The sequence below is a fragment of the Saccopteryx bilineata genome, chromosome 3, assembly GCF_036850765.1.
Source record: "Saccopteryx bilineata isolate mSacBil1 chromosome 3, mSacBil1_pri_phased_curated, whole genome shotgun sequence".
NCBI lineage: Eukaryota > Metazoa > Chordata > Mammalia > Chiroptera > Emballonuridae > Saccopteryx > Saccopteryx bilineata.
Window position 1 is genome coordinate 32,081,641 of NC_089492.1, and position 21,899 is coordinate 32,103,539.

Here is a 21,899-nt window from a genome sequence, read left to right on the forward strand (position 1 = left end):
TTCACGGAATGGAAACTGGCCGCTCGGTTGGACCCCGCGGCGCTCCGTAGTTTTGCGGACATTGGCTGGGGGCGGTTCTGTGCCCTCCCATCTTCTTCCTCCAGCCACAGCCTGCGCCGCTGTGGGCGAGGCTGGGCGGGAAGGGGCGGAGGAGGGCGCCCCACCTCCTTCGCGCTCCTCGCGGTGTGACTTGTGGCGCCCGTGTTTCGTGTTCCGTTGGCTGCAGGGACTCTCGGCTCCGTGCTACCTAGTCCGCGCGCTGGTCCCGGAAGTGGGCTAGTGCCCCGGGGTTCCACCTACAGGGTGGCAATTCCCACGGTGGCAGCCACCGCATCCCGTCCCACCTCCTCGGCCCTAGGAGCCGTGGTATCAGCGGGCCCCGAGCCAATGACTGATCGTAGCCATCCGGCACCCGGGTCGTCGGCGTGGAGCACGATATTCCGCCACGTCCGGTATGAGAACCTGGTGGCGGGTGTGAGCGGCGGGGTCCTGTCCAACCTCGCGCTGCACCCGCTGGACTTGGTGAAGATACGCTTTGCCGGTAAGAGCCCGTTCTGACCCTGGGCTCTTTCTTGCTGTCATCCCGAACTGGGTGATGAAAACGCAAAAGGAGGCCTTAATATTCTCTGCTCCTTCCAAACCAAGAGGCGAGCGTTGAAGGAGATTGCTCTCAGTCCGGGCTCACCTGGAACTAGATTCGAGGAAGGGGACCTGGTAAAGGGATCTGACGGGCGTCGTCCGTGTTCCCCTAGGGCTGGGGAGTACGGGTAAAAAAGTCAGAAGAAAGTCCTCACTGATGTAGAATGTAGAACCCAAAACCTGACTTGTAAAATAAAAAACGGATTGGCACACTTTGGGCTTAGCCCTCAACACGTACAAAACATTAACCGTTGAAAGTACTTTGAAATCTTAGGGTAGACACGTGTTTGGCAGCTCAGCTGAGAGTCAAATGCGAGTGCGTAGTCAGTGTGAGGAGTAATCCCCAACAGGTATAAGATAGAATTCTCTTGAAGGTTTGTTTTCTAGCGTTTATAATGTGGTACAAGGTCCTGTGAAGGAGTTGATAGCTAGAATCCAAATACTATTTTGTGTTTTATTTAGGTTTATTGAATTAAGTGTCTTGAGTTAAGCAGTATATTGAAATTCACAAAGTACTTGAGAAGTTAAATTCAGCGCTAAGTTCTGGGAAAGATAGTTTGAAAGAAGGTCTTTGATAACTTTATTTGCAAACTATTTTTTGTCGTTTCAGTACTCTTACATGTTAAGTTCTGCCTTGAAAATTAGATCTGCAGAAGTGGTTTATTTTAAAGAGTTAAATGAACTTTAATTCTATTCTATTCACTTGTTATATATTGTTTCTTACTATTTGCTCTATGGCATACGGGAGTACCTAAACACAGTTCTTGCTCTGGGGAAACTTACAGTCTAATCCTAGGCTTGACACTTAGTAATATAAAAGATCATTGTAGCCAATAAAACCAAGGGCAAACTAGAATAAACGTAAATACTAAAATATGAGTAGAGATAAACTATCAATAAAATTATAATTTGCTGATAGCCATATGCATCTGTATCTGTAAAGGTTCCATGATTAGATCATGAAGTTCCTCAATAGAAGGACTCAAATTATGACAGTTGGACTGGAGGTAAGAAGCTATTCTATGAAGGAAATCAGTGAAAATTATGGACTATTATTCCTCAGAGAAAACCCACAAAGTCATATAGTTTTCATAGAGTTTATGGTGCGTGCATACATAAATAAATTAGGATATAACATTCATTGAGCATTTACTAAAAACAAGGCGATGAACTGTGCATTATCTCCTTGACTACTTTGAACAACCCTGTGAATTTATTTTCCACGTTATACAGATGAGGATAATAGAAGTGGACTAACACAAGCCATAGGTTTGTAAAGATAGAGCTGGGATGTAAACCCATGCAGTATAATCTTGAATCCACTAGCACTTAACCACTCACTGTAGTACTACAACTAGAAATCCCTCTGGTACACAGTGGCTTGAACATGAAAAGAGTTTTGGATTTTGGCTATGGGCACTGGCCTCTAGGATTTGGTGTCTCTACTGCAATTTTTGTCTAGGAACAGAAGAGATGTCAGTCGAGAATATCATTGAGGAATCATGTGGTTGGCCTAGTGAGTTTAAGAGTGTGCAATAAGCATACCATTCCTGAGGAAGGAGAAGTTTTGGTACCTGAGAAGATTGGTAGATTGGTAATCTTGTTGAAATGGGGAGAGGATTAGGAGACAGTATGGCTGAGGTGACAGATAAGACAATTGAAATTGGGTGGGAAGACAAAATTAAAGATCTAAGAGTTGAAGCAAGGTTTTTTAATAATACAGCCCACTGTCTGGCTGGGAAATTGTGGTAGAAAAGATGAAAATTTGGCCTGACCAGGTCATGATGCAGTGGACAGAGCATCAACCTGGGATGCTGAGGACCGAGGTTCAAAACCCCGAGGTCGCTGCTAGCTTGAGCACGGGGTCACCTGCTTGAGCGTGGGATCATAGACATGAACCATGGTCACTGGCTTGAAGGCCAAGGTCCCTGGCCTGAACCCAAGGTCGCTGGCTTGAGCAAGAAGTCACTGGCTCAGCTGGTATGAGAAGCAAACAATGAACAACTAAAGGGACACAACTATGAGTACATGTTTCTCATCTCTCTCCCTTCCTATCTTTCTCGCTTAAGAAAAAAAAAAAGGAAAATTTGGCAAAATGAAATAAAAATTGCTTGGCCATCAGCATTAATGCTGTAGTTTTTATGCTTTATAAAGCCCTTATAATAAAATTGTATCTTGTGACAGGGGTGTTAGTCTTGAATGTACCATTAAATCAAATCTGGACTTTTTCAGTGAGCCAAATGCAAATTGAAACTCAAAGGTGTCCAGAGTACTACTTTGAACAACCCTTTGTCAAGGGAAATTAGAAATCATTTCATATGAGAAATGTCTGGAGTACCTAGTTTAGCTGGTGGGAGGGTGGAACCCTCAGTATTCCGAGAATTGTCATGTGGCAGAGGGAGCTGCCTTACTGTATGTTGATCTGAAGGGCAGACAGAAGTTGGGTGGAAATTACAGGGAAGCAAATTTAGCCTGGCAAAGTGATGGTGTTACAGTCATGCCTCAGTATCTGCAAAGGATTGGTTCCAGGATTCCCGCTGTGGAAACCTGGAAACCGAAATCCCCAAATGCTCAAGTCCTTATATGAAATGATGTAGTGTTTGCATATAACATATGCATAGCCTTCTAAAGTATACAGTACTTTAAATTGCCTCTAGATTACCGATAACATTTAATACAATGTAAAATGCTCTGTAAATAGGTGTTAGACTATATTGTTTAGGGAATAATGACAAGGAAAAAAAGTCTACATCTTCAGTTCAGATGCAGCCATCATAGGCCTAATTACATAGTACACATCAGCAACAACATAACTTTTTTTTACATATATTTGATCCCAGTTGGTTGAATCTGCAGGTGCAGAGAGTAGACTGTAATTTTAAATCATCAGAATGATGAGATAGCTCCAATAAAGAAGAATGTAAATGAGGTAGAAAAATAATTTTCTAAAATGACCTGAAAACCTAATAATCCACACATTAATCAAGGAACCAACATGCAGAGTCCAGTAACAAGAATAACATGCAGTTGAGTTTTGGTCTAGTATTGCAAGAGCCAGTAGCATAAATAAACTAATACTTATTGAATGATTGCTATGTGCCACGCAGGATTTTAAGGGCTTTATTTGTAATCCTTTGTAATTTTTAGAGTTGAGTTCTATTATTGTTCTCATTTTATGGGTGAGAAAACTGTCATGGAGTAATCAAGTAACTTGCTCAGGGTCACACAGTGGTGGAACTGAGAGAGATTCAAAGCCAGTACACCTGACTCCGTTAGCATACGCTCTTAGTGTGAAACCGTAAGTGGGTAGTTTGGTATAACTAAAGGGTAAAATGGTAAAGGTGGAAATGAAAATGATTTCAGAAAGTTGAGAAGCTGCCAGATGGATGGATCTTTTATGCCATATAAAAACAGAAGCCAGGTCTAAGCGTTAGGAATGAGATCAGGACTAGAGAGGTAGAATGGAGTACAGGGACAGCAATCGAAAATATAAACTTAGTAATTGAGAGACTGTCCCTGTTGTGTGGGAAGACGGGCAGAAAACAAGGAGGCTGCAAAGGAAATTTTCCGGGGAGTATGGTGTGAAACTAGCCTGAAGAAGAGTGTTAGGAGGTAAATGACAGGTGCTGCTGAAGGGTAAGTTTATTTTTTGAGTAATATTTTTGACCATTTGAATTCTTAATCTTGGATTAAGCTAATCCAACTTAATTAGAGCTGCTAATCCAACACTGTACAATATTATTTGAGTTCTCAGTAATGCCTTCCATAAAAACTTGAATAAATTCATGAATGTGTTTATTTTAAAATATGAAACAATCCTGGAAAATTTCCTCTACCTAAATATGTTTTTCTTCTGAATTTATCACCTTTATATGATTGTATAATATCTGTGTTTATATGTGATTCAGAGCTTGAACTTTGCCCTCACCTGACTTCGTGTATCTTTTCCCACAGTGAGTGATGGATTGGAACTGAGACCAAAATATAAAGGAATTCTGCATTGTCTGACTACCATTTGGAAACTTGATGGACTACGGGGACTCTACCAAGGAGTAACCCCAAATGTCTGGGGTGCAGGTTTATCCTGGGGACTCTACTTTTTCTTGTGCGTAGATCTAGATTTTCCAGTACTAAATGAAAGGAATTTTTGTTTTTAGTGATGTTTTTAAATACCAGTTAATAAAGCAAGATGAGTCATTTAATCAGTTTCCTTGAATTGGAAGAGTCCGAAAGAGCAAAATGGCTTGTTCCATACTCTGTTAGCTGTCCTCGGAGGCATTCGGTCTGGAAGAAAGTTTGTAATAGGAAGAAGGCAAAGGGGTGGAATGGAAAAACAGTTGCAGAAGCCATTTCTTTGAAATGAATTCCAGAAAATGGCTTATCCCAAAGGGAAAGCAGAAGAGAGCAGATCTTGGGGTTCCTGTAGCAACATGTACCACAGGAAACAAAGCAAAAGCTACTGCTTAGCTGAAAGAGTTTGAGGCGTGTTTCTTCTTCCCTCTTATTTGACCTGCTGCATCGTCTTCCTAGCTCATCCGTTTCCTTTGTCCTTTACATGTAACGTGTCATCACCATTTGAAATAATTGCTATTGCACGCTTACTGTAGCAACCACAGAAAGGGCCTGCGACAGGCATGTTTAAACTAGTGAGTGTACTTGAGTGGGGAGCAGCCGCTGCGACCTGCAGTGGAGGGGCGTGTGCTGCTCTCTGGGAAAGCAAGATAAAATTCAGCTTGAGTACTGGTTAAGTGGTTTTTTATTTTCAGTTCTAAGATAGACTTACAAGGGTGAAACTATGTATCAAATTCATGCTGTTAGGAATTTCAGAGTGGTGTAGGTTCTCCAAAGAGAGTTCCTAAAGACAAGACATATACAGTTTATGTGTTAAGTTTTTAATAATATAACAGTATACTTGTTTTATGTTAGAATGGTGTTGGTAAAGCTTAGAAAGATTTACTTAGCCAAAATATTTTTTAAGAGAAATTGAAATGAGAGAAAATAGGCTGATTTGATTCCCTTGCTCAAGTACACATTAGTGGTTGCCTGACCAGGCGGTGGCATAGCAGATAGAGCGTCAGGCTAGGACACAGGGGACCCAGGTTCAAAACCCCGCGGTTGCTGGCTTCAGTGTGGGCTCACCAGCTTGAGCTTGGGGTCGCTGGCTTGAGCGTGGGATCATAGACATGACCCCATGGTTGCTGACTTGAGGAAGGGGTCACTGGCTTGGCTGTAGCCCTCTGATCAAGGCACATATGAGAAAGCAATCAATGAACAACTAAGGAGCCGCAACAAAAAATTGATGCTTCACATTTCTATCCCTTCCTGTGTCTGTCTCTCACTAAAAAAACACAACACATTAGTGGTTTTCTATTTTCTGCCAAATAAAGTCCAAATGTCAGTCTGCCACTGAAGTGTGGCTCAGTTTTTCCTGTCTTCCCATTCACCCTTATCATAACTCTTGCTCATGCTCATCCGTTTTCCTATTGTACCTGTATGTGTCTCCATACCTAGCCAATGCCACTTCCTAGCAAAGCCTTCTGTGACCTCAGCCATACTTTCTCAATCCTTTCTGAGACTGCCTGTGTTATCTTTTATCTTTTGTTACTTGGTAGTCTGTTAAGAAGAATCCATTTATTGATAGAATTTATCTATTTACCTACCAAACTTGCCAACTATAGTGGTAACTGAACATAGATATTCAGCACATGTTTATTTATTAGGTGCCTTTTTTGGTCTCTCTTTGCCTTGTCTGCCCAGTCACTGAACCACCACTATACCTTCCCCCTTCCAGTTTTTCCTGTCGCTTTTATTTTATTTTATTTTATTTTTCTGAAGCTGGAAACGGGGAGAGACAGTTAGATAGACTCCCGCTTGTGCCCGACCGGGATCCACCCGGCACGCCCACCAGGGGGCGATGCTCTGCCCCTCCGGGGTGTCGCTCTGCTGCGACCAGAGCCACTCTAGTGCCTGGGGCAGAGGCCAAGGAGCCATCCCCAGCGCCCGGGCCATCTTTGCTCCAATGGAGCCTTGGCTGCGGGAGGGGAAGAGAGAGACAGAGAGGAAGGAGGGGGTGGGGATGGAGAAGCAAATGGGCGCTTCTCCTATGTGCCCTGGCAGGGAATCGAACCCGGGTCCCCTGCACGCCAGACCGACGCTCTACCGCTGAGCCAACCGGCCAGGGCCACCTGTCGCTTTTATTAATTGAAGCGTGTGTGATTAAAATACTTTACATATGTATTACTAGCCATATAAGTTTGGGGGGAGGAGAGGTATAATCTTAACAGTAAACCATTCCAGCAGATCCGTTCTTGAAAAAGGTCTCATTTTGTGGCTGCACTATGCATTGACTTTCAATTCACTTTTGAGGAACCATTGTTATGATACCACTTTAAAACAGACTTGACTGTTTTATGACACCTACTCAGATATTTACTAAACTGCTCATGTTGTATTCTTTTAGTTACAATGCCATCAAGTCATATAAGACAGAAGGAAGAGCTGAACAGTTAAATGCAATGGAGTACCTTGTCTCAGCTGCTGAAGCTGGTAAGACAGTGGACAGTGTGTGAAATTTAAAACGTCAGATTTTCACTTTTGTTTTTTATTTTATTTGCCTTTTTTCCTTTGAACACCAGAGTTTAAATATGCTTACAACTATACTAATCAGTGATCACATGAAGTTTCTTAAAAAGCAGGTATTCTTATTAATTACTCCAGATAGATTTCAAGAATTTGACTTATCAGAGGGTAGTAAAACTTTAAAAAGTTATACATCTCTAATAGTTTAAAATGATTAAGTATAGTGTTTCTTCAATTAAAGTATATATAATTTCAGTTTTCAAATCATACAGTTTAGTAGCCTTGTTTAATTGCCTTGTGTGTATGATACTCAAGGAAATACAAAGTAACACTCATAAATCTTTAAAACTCCTTTGATACTTTGCATGCCTTTCTTTCCTTTTTTATTTTATTTTAGTTTATTTTATTCATTGATTTTAGAGAGAGGATGCAGAGAAAGGGAGGGGGTGAGGGGGAGGAGTAGGAAGCATCAACTCACAGTAGTTGTTTTTTGCATGTGCCTTGACCAGGCAAGCCTAGGGTTTTGAACCCGCAACCTCAGTGTTCCAGGTTGATCCTTTGTCCGCTGAGACACCACAGGTCAGGCCTTACTTTCTTAATGTTGCTTTTTAAGGCAAGAACTATCTTACTCATTTTTGAATACCTAGCTGCTAGCAGAGATCTAAATCACAGGAACAATAAATATTTGTTGAACGAAGGACTACTTAGAAAACTGCAGATGAGAAACTGACCTCAATTTCTTTTTATACAAAATTGTCACTTTCTATAAAAATGTGAAATAATACTTATTACATTGCGTGGTTCTTTAATTTGGGGGGTGTAGTAGTTATCTGAATGGACTTGAGCAAGATCATGTTAAGTTGGGGCGGATATCTGTGTGCACATGCACACCTTATTAAGGTACTGGATTCCTGGTTCTTTTCCCCTAATCTGCCGCCCCTCTGGGTTAGCCTGTGTCCTGCTCCTCTGAATCTGTATCTGTATCTCTTTATCAGAGTTGGCTTCCTGTGGCTTCCAGCTGTTCTCCTACACCAGGTCTCATTGTTTAGAAGCTAGGGTGTCTTTATCCTCACACCCTAAAGGGAAAGTGTTTTTTACATTTCCATCTCCCCCCTCCATTTTTTTTAATTTTTAAAAATTGATTTATTGATTTTAGAGGGAATGAGAGATCAATTTGTTATTCTACTTATTTATGCATTCATTGGTTGATTCTTGTATGTGCCCCAACCTGGGACTGAACCTGGAACCTGACATATCAGGAGGACACTGTAACCAACTGAGCTACCCGGCTACCCAGCCAGGGCCCCATCTCCCTCTTACTTTACCTCTCACTAACCACATGAGGAACATTTTATGATCACCTAACACGATGTCTACTTTTAGCCCTAAGACTGTGGCTCAGAGACACTTACCACTGTTGCAGGTACAGATCCTGGGCAGCCCTTTTCTTTTTGGACTATTCTTAATTTGGATTGTTGTAAGTGAGAAAGTACTTGTATGCTGAGTAATTGTATTTAAATCTGCTTTTAGGAGCCATGACTCTCTGCATTACAAACCCATTATGGGTAACCAAAACTCGCCTTATGTTACAGTACAATGGTGTTGTTAACCCACCCCAGCGGCAATATAAAGGAATGTTTGATACACTTCTGAAAATATATAAGTATGAAGGTGTGCGTGGATTGTATAAGGTAATGAATTATTATCAGTACATTTTTAATAACTGACCATTATAATTTCCCTTGGCTCTACTGTGCCGGTTATGAATGACCTGTAGTCAGTCCTAAAAGGAAGCCAAACTTAGACAAGAAACAATTTAATGAAAACTGAAATCTAGTTTACAGTATTGCGATTGTGCTGTGTGTCCCTGTTACCATAAGGTGTAATATCATGACACAGGTGGGTGTGAGAACTGTCTAAAGCTTTGTCAAGTAACCATTTCACTTAAGTCACACATTGAGGTCACCCATTCCTTACTCCTTTATGTGGAAGCTGTAGTCTTTTGGGAAATTGCTTACTTTAGTTTTTTTTTTTTTCTTTAATTGTTTTGATTTAGGGGTTTATTCCTGGGCTGTTTGGAACATCACATGGTGCCCTTCAGTTTATGGCATATGAATTGTTGAAGTTGAAATACAACCAACATATCAATAGATTACCAGAAGCCCAGTTGGTAAGATGATTCTTGGAAAAAAATGTATTATTTACTTTTATAGGCGTATAATAGATGGAAATGTTGTCATGCTTACTTTGGGAATATTATGATGATGAATACTGACTCTGCCACTAATTTAATTTATAGTTAAATATTTCATAGGCCAATGACATACAGATGTTAAAAATAGAACCCCTTAATTGCTCAAAGCTTTTGTTAAAAAGGGAAATAGTATTTTTCACTTATAGATTCATTTAAATGTTTTTCTTATATAATTTATATTGCTATATTTTTAAAGAAATCTTATCTGAAGAAAAAGACATGTTTGTGTTGTCGTTTTAGAGCACAATAGAATATATATCTGTTGCAGCACTATCCAAAATATTTGCTGTTGCAGCGACATACCCATATCAAGTTGTGAGAGCTCGTCTTCAGGACCAGCATATGTCTTACGAGGGTGTATTGGATGTAATCACAAGGACATGGAGGTGAGAGCGTGCATTGTGTATCAGGATGGCTCTTAGCTGGGACCTTGCAAATCTTAAACTGTCTGGTTGACACTAGTTTTATAGCAAAAGCCAGTGTACTGTGGTGAGAACATGGCGGGCGGACCCTGCTTTCCCATTTCCCATTTACTACATATAAGGAATGGACCTAATCTCCGTGAGGCTTCATTTGTAAAATTAGAATATCTAGGCTGAATAGGTTATAAAAATCAAAGGAGATCTATGAAAGTACTTTGACACAAAATTTAGATGTTTTAAAATAGTTGAATAGCTTTGAATAAAAGAAGTCATAAAAGATTTGGTTTAATGCAATTAAGAAGGCCCCACACTTGCTACCAGCACCATAACGTCTATAAATATATCAAGTTCTTAAATTACATTGTTTCATTATAATGTTTATGAGATGCTCTAGGACCTTACCTCTTGTTTATATCAATTAGCCTGTGGTAAAGTTGGTTTTGTTATTATGTCATTTTGCTTCAAGTCGCAGAACTTGACTCTTGATGAGGACTCACTGCACTGTTCTCCGCGTATGGAAGGAATGCTTGTTCATTATCATGGGTATAGTTAGACTTTTATAGGTTTACATCCTCCTATTTATCTTTAATTCTAAAATGCCAGAGCAGAATATTTAGAATGTTTAAATTTAGTTCAATTTAGTAAATACTTACCAATAACCTAAGTGATAAGGTCCAAGGCTATATTCCTGTTTTAGGCTAAGGAAATAAATTATTTTAGAATGTGCTACATTCAGTGTTGTCTCACATTTATATAGTGTATGAAGTTTTTAATGCCTATATTAGGTCATTTACTGCTCCTGTACATTTATACATTTAAAGGCATTTAAAAGATGATTATCAGCCTGACCAGGCAGTGGCACAGTGGATAGAGCGTCAACTTGGGATTCAGAGGACCCAGGTTCAAAACCCTGAGGTCACTGGCTTGAGCCCAAAGGTTGCTGGCTTGAAGCCCAAAGTCACTGGCTTGAGCCAAGGGGTCACTGGCTCAGCTGAAGCCCCCTGGTCAAGGCACATATGAGAAAGCAATCAGTGAGCAACTAAGGTGCCACAACGAAGAATTGATACTTCTCATCTCTCTCCCTTCCTGTCTATCTGTCCCTATCTGTTCCTCTCTCTGTCTCTTGCTAAAAAATAATAATAATAAAAGATGATTATTAAAGCACTTTCTAGTTCAGTTTTGAGGTGTCCCTTCCCTCTCTTCCTCAACCAGCCTATAAAAGGAATGTAAGCCCCTACAAATGGCTCATAAACTACATTACTTGAGGACATTGAAAACATGAACTTATATCACAGTGAGGTTTGACAGCTGGCTCCAAGCCCCATGTCAGTTAAACTTTTGTATCTTCATAGCTATATAGGAAAATAAACATCTGTTTTTTCTTTCTAAAGGAAAGAAGGCGTTGGTGGATTTTACAAAGGAATCGCTCCCAATTTGATTCGAGTGACTCCAGCCTGCTGTATTACCTTTGTGGTATATGAAAATGTGTCCCATTTTTTACTTGACCTTAGAGAAGAGAAAAAGTAAGCTAAAAGAAGACAAGTCCAGTACATCTGCCCAAGGCAGCAACATGCTCCTTTGTGTTTGAAATACAGCACTCGGAAGAATACTACACAGCAATGTGGCTCATAATCAGAATTGGTCTGTAATCATTAGAAGTCAAAAAACTGCTAAGTCTTTGCAGTGTTCTCCTGCTTTTTGCCTTCCCCACGTATCGGGACTTGGCTACCTCTGCCTGAACTGGCCGCCATTGATACAACAGTAAAACTGACACCACGTGGGAAGTCTCACAGATTTCTCCATTTCATTGTTCAAGTAGAAGCTGATTTGCCCCATTTGCTAAATGGATTAGATGAATGTGCTTTTTTTTTTTGCTGAACTCATTTTCCTGGATTAGCTTTAAAATTGACCTCTGCAACAGCAAGAAAATGGCTTCTTATAAGAATGTCATCACTGTTTATGGGCAAATTAAATCTTAAGGATTATCTGGAAAAGATGTCGCCCAAATCCAGACCATTTTAGAAATGGGACATTTTGGTGAGAAAAAATAATCTACTGTAAATGTGTTTTAGTTTTAATTCAATTGGAATACACTAACTACAGAGAAATTTGAGAAGTTATGTATTTCTTTATTTGAGAAATATCTGCCGTTTGTTGTCATTTCATCACTGATTTTATTTTCAGGCTGTACTATAATTTAAAATGTAATCCTGGTCCCAGGCCGGTTGACTCTGGTACAGCATCAGCCTAGCATGTGGATGTCCTGGTCAGGACACACAGGAGAAGCAACCATCTGCTTCTCCACCCCTCCCACAGCCATAGTTTGATTCGTTCGAGCACATGGGTCCAGGGCACTGAGAGTTGCTCTGTGGAAGCTCCATCTCAGGCGCTGAAAATAGCTCGGTTGGGAATATGACCCCAGATGGGGTTGCTGGGTAGATCCGGTCGAGGCGCTTGTTGGAGTGTCTCTGTCTCTCTCTCTCTCTCTCTCTCTCTCTCTCCCCTTCTCCTCCTCCTCCTCCTCTCACTTGGAAAAGAAGAAAAAAAATATAATCCTGGATCTCATTATTTTTTTTGACATGGTGTCTTTTTTTTTACCTAGTGTCTTTTAAATTTATAAAATCTGAACTAGAATCCAGCTGTGTCAGCCCTTATTTAGCATATTTGACTATAAGTCACTGGCGTTATAAATAGATCACCTTATACAGATACTTTAATGACTGGATCTGCCACATGTGAATAGTCTATGTAAGGCTGTGGGTGCTTGCACTCAGGGTGGAATGGGGATTGCAGATGGCAGAGTGCCTGCCAGCCACTGTGAGGGGCCATTTTTGCTGTTCGTTTGCCAAGAAGCAGTTTTCCCCTGCTTTGTTTGCTCGTCCACCATTGCGAGACTATTAAATGGGAATGGCCCAACACTTTCCGGCTCTGCAGTCTCTACCACCTGCCAAATCCAGTGTGGTCTTGCAGCGGCTACTGGCATTACAATACCTAATTATATTTACTATAACTTCTTGTAACATGTCCGGGAATACTTTATAAATTAAATGTGATGTATTTTTTCATACTTCTGGATTAGACTATAATTCATATGAAATCCTAACAATCGCTGTATAGAAAGACAAGCTGCAGTTGACATTTGGAGTTTTAGAGGTAGTGGCATTATTTGAGTGCCTCTTATGTATCCCAAATAAAACATAATTTCTGTCCTTTAAGAGCATACAGGCTTTCAGAATAAATATATAAACATTAAATAACTATAGTTCTAGGTTAAGAGCATGCAAGATTTCTACAAAGCCCTGTAAGAGTACTGAGCATTCGTTTTACTTCTTCAACAAACAGTTACTGAGCTCCTGCCCTGTGTCAGCTGTGTTCCTAAACATTGAGGGTAAAGTAAATAAGCCAAACAACACTCCTGTCCTCAGGGAACTTTCATTTTAGTGACAAGAAACATACAAAATCAGCATGATATGATTCCAGGTATTAAACGCTGTAAGTAATACTAAAGCACTGTTGTGAATCGTGTTACTTTGTTAGGATGCTTAGGGGTCATGAAAGGTCTCTTTGAGGAGATACTTGAATCATGGCATAAGAGGAAGCAAGCCACAAGTGAGACAGAGGAAACACTGATAGAGAACCGAGAGTGTGTAACGCAGGTGGCTGAGGCCAGGCAGGTCCACACTGGATACGGGCAGATGGTAGAGGAACTGCGGGGCCAGAAAGCATCAGGCCATTACCAGTTTACTGGAGGCTCACAGAGACAGGCCAGCGAAGAAACAAAGGAAAACCACTTTCACACTGGAGAGCTAGGGATCAGGAACACCGCCCTCACAGGTGTGTCGCTGAGGGACTAAGGGAACCGCTCCTCCCAGGGGCTGAGAGAGCAGTGGCATGGGAGAGCTATCTGGAAGAATTGTCCCCGAGGGAAAGCATCCACAGCTTTTCATAGACACACGCACATGCTTTCTGCCACGTGCTCACACGCTAACAAGCAAAGTGCTTGCAGTGGGGAAACCAGTGAGCTGGCCTAACAGCTGTTTTCCTCACAGAGTACAAGGGCCCCGAGGCAGGAAGTAACTTGGCTGGAGGGATGAATGGCCAGAGGAGGTTGGACAAGTGGCCGTTACAGTATGGTGAGAAAGTTCAAGTTCTGACCTCAGAGAGGCTTCAAATTTCAGCTTTCTCATTTTCTGTTGGACCTGAGGCAAATCACTTTACTTCTGTCTCAAGTTTTCTCACCTATAAAATGGTATCTTGGATCAGTTCCTTCATAACAATGCCTGAGGTGGGGATTCTTGGGCAAGTGGCTTACTTATTGAGGGAGTGCTCTTAGGAATCTACAACGGAATAAAGAAAACAGGATCCGGTGGGGGAAGAAGAGGTTTGCAGCGTTCACCCTCCGTACCCTATGGTGTACTCTGTGGTGTGGGTGGGCCACGTAGGTTGTCCTGCCCCGAGGTGAGGAGCTGAACTGTTACGTTCCCATGCCAGGCAGTTTTTACTGCCTGCAGTGGGGGAAGGAGGAACTGGAGGGGTGGCGAGGTGACTGCTCAGTTGAGGGCAGTCAGTCCTCCAACTAAGGTGGAGGCATGAGCTGTTTGTTAGCCAACACCCACTGCCGCTGGGCTGTGGGGGCACCAGCCCTGTGAAAGGGTCTGGGTGGCTCATCAACAGAATCTACCACAAATCAGGATAATGTAGGCACACAAAAGGCATTGGATTACTGACAGGATTGAGTGGATTAACCCAAGTAAAGTGCTTAGCAGTCTCGGGCCGGTAAACATTAGCAGGGGCCAGATCTTATAGGCCATGGTAAGGGGTTTAAAATGCATGGGAGGTCGTTCTGGTGGTTGTGTAGAGGAACAATTAGGAGACAAGAAAGAAGCAGGATACTAGTGAAGCTAATTAGGAAGCTGGTGGTAGTGTGGACTTGGTTGATGGAGGTAGTTTACAGCCAGGGGGGAATTAGAACAGGGTTTATGGAGGAGAAAACATTTAAGCTGGGCCTTGAAGGAAGATATTTCAAAGGGACCCTTGGGACCATAGGACAAAGCACAGTGACATGTCTTGAGCAGTGAGTTGACAATGAGATAATGAAAGGGAAGACAAAGCTGAAATATTGGGACCAGACCAGAATATGAGAACTCTTAGGGTTTTTGATGGATAAAGAGAAATGAGAGAAAATGGGACAGAGAGATATGGCTACATCTGAGAGGTGGCAAAGGGAGACCAATCAGATAGGAGGAGCACACTCAGAAGGAAGGGGTTATTGACCAGGTAAATATTTGAGTAGGATGAAGATTAATGCCACTGATAACTAAGTACAGTAGATTCAAATTATAGAGGCTGAAGACAGATTGCAATCAGCTAAGCAGGAGGAGCAAACTACACGTATTCATTTCACCCCAGACTTCTTTCTTGGGTTTCAGCAGATAAAGGAGAGGTAAAGAACTGTAGCTGGAAAGAGTGCTGGGAGTCTAGGAGGCAGTGGAAGTGTTGGCAAAGGAAAAACCACAACATGGTTGTAGGGAGAATGTGAACATTTAAGATCCAGGCCCCCCAAAGAGAGCTTACTGGAGCTAGGCACCAGAGAATGAGCACCTGGTAGAACCTGACCCAAGACAATGAAGGGTGCCGTGCTTTGTGAAAAGAACACTGTTATGTTTTGATATGTGTTTTTGTGGCCTGGCAATTTTAGAAAGTGTTTTTTAAACATACTAAAAAAGGGGTATCAACTAAAAGGGATGTTTGAGCTCACGAGGCATCAAAGAGAAATTTCTTTTGAATGTGGACACTTTACTGAATCTAAAACCATCCAGATAAAGTACTATATGTATTACCACTTGCATAGCAAGGTCTTTTTAGTGATTATAAAATTACTATGTTAGAGAAATAAAATACTGGGAAATAGTTTACTTAACCTTTTTTGTCTGTTTTCTAAAAGTGTGTTAGGTAATATGGAGAATGTATGTGAGGCTAAGTTTTGGGTTAAAGTCTTAGATTTCTTTCTAAATGAGTAAAGGAAATAGACTCTGGAAGTACCTGTAATGAATGCCTGTTACTGGCTGCCCAGCATCTATTTCCCATCCAAGGAGCCTGAATTTCTTTTCAGAACCTGTCCCCTCCCTTCATTCTCACCTTTGTGATTTAGATGGGATGGCCTCACCTGCCCCAGACGAGGGCCCTGATTAGTAGAGCCAATCTAAATGTGCCATCTCTGTTCATAAAGAGTGGTTTGGAATTGACACAGTTACCTAAGCTGGTCCAGCCAGACTGACTCTAAAGACATCATTTTCTGAGAGTGCTGACATAGACTCTCTCTTTGTGTCTCATGGATGAGGATTCATATGACTCTCAGCTCCTCAAATTCAATTTAGGATCATGAATTGGGGGGAGTGTGTCCAAAATGGAGTCAACACCAAGGAAATGACAGTAAAAAATTGAAAGAAAGGAATTAACTCCAACCTCAGACTGGAGGGGGTGGGGAACAGTTTTCTTTCAGATAAGCTAAAGATTTAGCCACCTAATAAAGGAATTTCTGAAAGGAAAGAAAAAGCTTGGTCATAAGTCATATGAGATTCTGGATCAGCCTGACCAGGCGGTGGCGCAGTGGATAGAGCGACGGACTGGGATGCGAAAGGACCCAGGTTCGAGACCCTGAGGTTGCCAGCTTGAGCGTGGGCTCATCTGGCTTGAGCAAAAAGCTCACCAGCTTGGACCCAAGGTCACTGGCTCGAGCGGGGGGGTTACTCAGTCTGCTGAAGGCCTGCAGTCATGGCACATATGAGAAAGCAATCAATGAACAACTATGGTGTTGCAACGAAAAACTGATGATTGATGCTTCTCATCTCTCTCCATTCCTGTCTGTCTGTCCCTGTCTATCCCTCTATCTGACTCTCTCTCTGTCCCTATAAAAAAAAAAAAAAAAAAAAAAAAAAAAGATTCTGGATCAGTCGTCACCGCTTGCACATGTACCTCTAGTTTCCGTTGGGTGAACCTCTATATTTCCTGTATTTTATAAGCCAGACTCGGTTGGGTTTTTCTGTTGTTGCAGCTGAAAGCTTTCTACATGAATCTGCAATGCAGACCCCAAAGTCTGTCACTTCCCCATCAACTCATGATGCTGGTGAACTGGTTTCTATGGAAATTGATGTCACCTTTATTAAAAGCAAGTACTTTTGGATCCTTACATATGTTGTGTAGTTTCTTTAAAATGTGTTTAGTTTTATAGGAAAACATGTTATTTATTATTTATAAAAAATAAAATTTATTCAACTCACCTTGAAAAGAATAAAAGAAGATTGACCAGTAGTCTTAGAAAAATGACTAAAATCTACTTCTGGTCCAAAACCCAAGAGTACAAAAGTCGTCTGATTTGGAAGTTCTCCCTCGATATTTTCTGAGATCAAATCATACGGGATTCTATGTTAATATTAAATTACAATATATGTTAATTATGACATTAGGCTTGTCCTAAAGCCTAGAAAGTGATTAAACCAGTTCACACTCAACATGTCAAAAGAAAAAACAACCAGCTGCTTTTGTTAAGTGACTCACATTAAACTCTTCCCCATCCAGGGTCTAAACTAATTCAGAAATAGAAAAGCAAAACAAAACTAACCAAACAAACAAAAAGAAACAGAGAAGTGGAACGTGAAATACATTAGTGATAAAGCTGAAATGAGAGAATGAGGCTTATGCCTATATAAAAGTGGGCTTCCTTATACAAAGCCCTAGAACCCCGCGGACACACCCATCCTGCCACAGACAACAACGAGCCAAGACCATTTCCCAGGCTACCCTTGTAGAACGTGGCGAAGAGGAAGGGGTGGGGGCCATGCGTTATCTCTGTGAGCAGCTGCTTCCCAAGGAGAGAAGAGAAAGCGCTGCTCATGCTCGCTTCTTGTCCCAAACTCACCAAGTCATCACAGCTCTAGCAATCTATGTACAGTGCAGAATTTACAACAGTAAATTCAACCAGGACATGTTGAAAGAATTGTTAAAGTCGGGTAGAGTAATATACGTTAAGAAAACCTGGCCTGTGATGCAGTGGATAGAGAGTTCACTTGGAATGCTGAGGTTGCCAGTTCGATACCCTGGGTTTGCTTGGTCAAGGCATGTACAATAAGCAATCAATGAACAACTAAAGTGAAGCAACTATGAGTTGATACTTCTCGTTTCTCACTGCTTCCCCCCCACACACTCCGTAAAATCATTAAATGAAACCATTAAAAGTATATATATGTTAGGAGAACTCGAAATAATACCCTAGGGCTGAGGGAGAGTACCTAAGGAAGGACACGCTTGGAAGAGGGCCACCCTCTGGCATTCAGACTTCATTGGAGAAGGTGTAGCAGACCACTGGAGAGTGAGAGTTTGCTGGTTCGCCTGGTGAGAGATGATTTAGAATCTTCCAATAAGTAGGAAATGACCCTCCGGGTCACAAGCAAGGCAAGGCTGGTGAGCAGGTTGCAGAGGAAGGTAGGGTGTTTCTGTAGGCACAAAGCCAGGAGCAGACCTTTTCCACATTGGAAAGGCCTTAGGAACAACGCGGTAAGGGGCTGGCAAGCTAAGAGTGAATAGGCATGCCAGGGAGCCTGGGGCACTGCCTCAGCCTGAGGCCAGGAGCATGTGTGCCCCTCTCAAAAGCCTGCAGTAAGGTGATCACCAGACCTCTCGGGCTGGGACTCAGTCAAGGGACTGTGCATTTTGGGTATGCAAACAGTGAAGCATCATTAGAGGTCCACAGACTTACACACAGTGGTGGCATTCAGCAAGTTTGCAACAGTTCAGCAGAGCCGGTACCTAATTTTTTGTTGAGTACAGTGAACCAGTTGTTAAAATGGCACTTGTAATCAGGATTCTGTCTAAGGTGGGCGCCTGGGCAGCCGCCCAATGTGGAAATCACAAATTTATATTCCTTATTCTTTTTTTAATGTTCAGCTGCACAACAGTGTATTCTAAGTGTCCATAGTAATGTTCATTCTGTCCATAGGTGAAAAAAATTTGATGGAACTATGCTTGTAATATTTATTTATTAATTTCATAAAATTCATTATACCTTCAATGAAATACTACATTTTCATTCCCTCACTTCTGTTACTTCAGTCGCCTATTTCTAATATATCAAACACAATGACTGTTAGTGTAATCAGCCTACCTCTAAAGGAATGGGATCCTACTCCTACAGTGAAAACATGGTTAAGGATAAATCACACAGCTGATGATGCCTGGATAGAAGTGAAGAAAGTTGCAAGTGAGGACGCCAATCAAGAACCAATATGGAAATATCTTAAATAACAGTTTTATTGGGTTTTTTTGTCAGGTATTATTTAATTTTTTATTAATATTTTAAAACTCTCTTGTACCATAATCTGATTTTGTGTGCTTCTTTTATTGTTCTTATTTAAGTAGTAAATGCATGAAATAATAAACTACCTTTTGGTAGATCTTTTTTTATACTTAAAACAGTCATTAGGGCAGAGAACTGGTTTTTAAATTATTTGAATCCCACCACTGCTTACACATACAGCACTGACAGATCATGCAGCAAAAGCAAGAAAAAAATTTCAGTACACTGAAATTGGAAAGAGAAGCTTCTTTCTTCTTGCAATGTCCCTCTAGTATCCTCTACTTAATGTGCTTCTTCTAAAGAGGAAAGCCTAGAGTCCGGCCCATTTTCCCAGAGTGGGCACTGAGGATGAACTTGGAGCTAAGAGGTTCAATGAACCTTTGATTACTCAGCTTTCATATGCACCCTTCTACAAGATTTGAGTTCCTGTACAACAATAAAGCAATTAACTATATTTTAACCTAGCAAGATGCAGCTATTCTGATAAATGAAGTTCTTGCCCTTCTCCCAAATGAGAAGGCACAAAGCCCCAACAGTCATTGAATCCATTGCCGGCTATGTTAATTACCACTCATTCAGTCATGGTCTCAGTGAATATTCTGTTAACGAAAGGCTATTTTGTAAAGTTGACCTCCACCTGCTTTAAAAATAAAATACACATACACACACACACACACACACACACAAATACGCAAAGGAAGGAAAGACAAAAAGGGTTAGAATATATAAATAAACATGTGCATATAACAAAGAGAAAATATGCCAAGCTAGCACAGTCCTGGTCTTTGTAATTGGCCACGATTATGGCTGATATCTATACCTCCCGTCCTCAACTACCCAGTCCATATCTTCTTTGCCCACAGCTGGAACCCACAGTTCTGGGTTCTTTACCTGGTGGAGTGATCCAAACCTTTCTTCTTGGTCCGAGTCCTCAATCATCCTGCTTCTTCTGGTTCCTGTAGTTTTTCATTAAGCTTTAATGTTGGCATGGAAGTTTTAGGAGAAACCTTACAAAATCTCCAGATTTTAGAATCATTTGCTGGTTCAGGCAAACTTTCCTCACCACTCAGTGGTCTGCAACTGCATCTTCTCTAACTAACCTAGGTTTCCCTAACATGGCCCTCCTTGCTTCTGCCATCAGCAGCAGAATTCTGTTGGTAATTGGGATCAATCGCAAAAGCCAATTGGTTAACCTTCTGTTTTTCACCTGTTGGTTCAGTGGAATTAGAAGTGTGAAATGGCAGTCTGTGGTAGGCAGAATTCTAAGATGGACCCCATGATTCCTGCCCCTGGTGTATAAACCCTGTATAACTTCCCCTGTGCACTGCTGGGACCTGTAAATAAAACTGGATATCACCTCCATGATTATGTAATATGGCAAAAGGGATTTTGCAGGTGTAATTAAGGTCCCTAATCAGTTATCTAAAATACAAGCAGAGATTATCCTGGGTGGGTCCAACCTACTTAATTAGCAGAAGAGTTTGTTCCCTTGACAGTTTGGAAGAAAAACAGCTCTGTGGCAAGAGGAGGATCTGTGTGGCAGGCACCTGAGCATGACCTCTAGGAGCTGAGAGCAGCCCTTAGCTAACAGCAAGAAAACAGACTTTAATTACACAGCTGTAAGGAATTGAAATGCTGCTGACAACCGCTTGACCTGGGAAGAGGATCAGAGCCTGAGATGAGAACACAGCCCTGCCTGACCTGTGGTGGCACAGTGGATAAAGCATCTGCCGGGACTTCTGAGGTTGCCGGTTCAAAGCCCTGGGCTTGCCCGGTTACGGCACATACAGGAAGCAACTACTATGAGTTGATGCTTCCTGCTTTCCACCCTTTTTTTTTCTTTCTCTCCCTCCCTCTCTCTCCTTTCTCTCTAAAAAATCAATAAATAAATAAAAAAGAGAGATCACAGCCCCAATCAACACTTTGATTTCAGCCTGGTGAAACCCTGAGCAGAGGGTTCAACTCACCTGTACCTAGACCCTTGAATCACAAAACCCATGAGATCAGTTACGTTGTTTTGCCTGGCCTGTGGTGGTGGTGGTGGTGCAGTAGATAAATCCTTGACCTGGAATGCTGGCATTGCCTGGTCAAGGCACATATGACAAGCAATCAAGGAACAACTAAAGTGAAGCAGCTATGAGTTGATACTTCTTGCTCCCCTGCTTCTCTTTCTCCTTTCTCTGTAAAATCAATAAATAAAATCTTTAAAAATTTTTTGTTATTTTAAGCAGCTAAATTTGTGGTAATTTGTTATGCAGCCAACAGAAAACTAGTACATAGTCTCATCTTCTAATTCGGTGGAACCATTGTTGGTCTTCTGGTAGGAAGCAGCCTCCCTTTGGATATTGAGATATCCAAACCAGCAGAGCTCAACGTTGCCAGGACAGGAAGCAGAAAATCTGCAAATGGGTTATTAGATGTAACAGTGAGTGAAGTCATTCCCACTTTACTGCCTGTATTCTGGCTATAGGAGAGAAAATACCATATAATGCTTTCTGATCCAAAGCGTATTGCACCTTGTAAGGCAGAACGCCATTCTTTCAGCATGTTGTTTACCAACTGGTACCACAATGAGTCCTCAATAAGTCATTTTTACCTTTCTTATAGGCCAGCCATTCCAGATGATGGAGTACGTGGCACAACCAGTTGATTT

General features: G+C 41.5%; 1 protein-coding gene across 1 annotated transcript; it reads left to right on the top strand.

Annotated features, from left to right (window-relative positions):
- The first annotated feature begins 115 nt into the window (after positions 1-115).
- On the top strand, positions 116-14,934 carry SLC25A32 (solute carrier family 25 member 32). Its single transcript, XM_066265898.1, has 7 exons — positions 116-541; positions 4,594-4,744; positions 7,100-7,185; positions 8,749-8,909; positions 9,275-9,388; positions 9,713-9,858; positions 11,286-14,934. Exons 1-7 carry the CDS (start codon positions 388-390, stop codon positions 11,419-11,421), a joined length of 948 nt encoding a protein of 315 aa, XP_066121995.1. The 5' UTR covers positions 116-387; the 3' UTR covers positions 11,422-14,934.
- Positions 14,935-21,899: the final 6,965 nt, after the last annotated feature.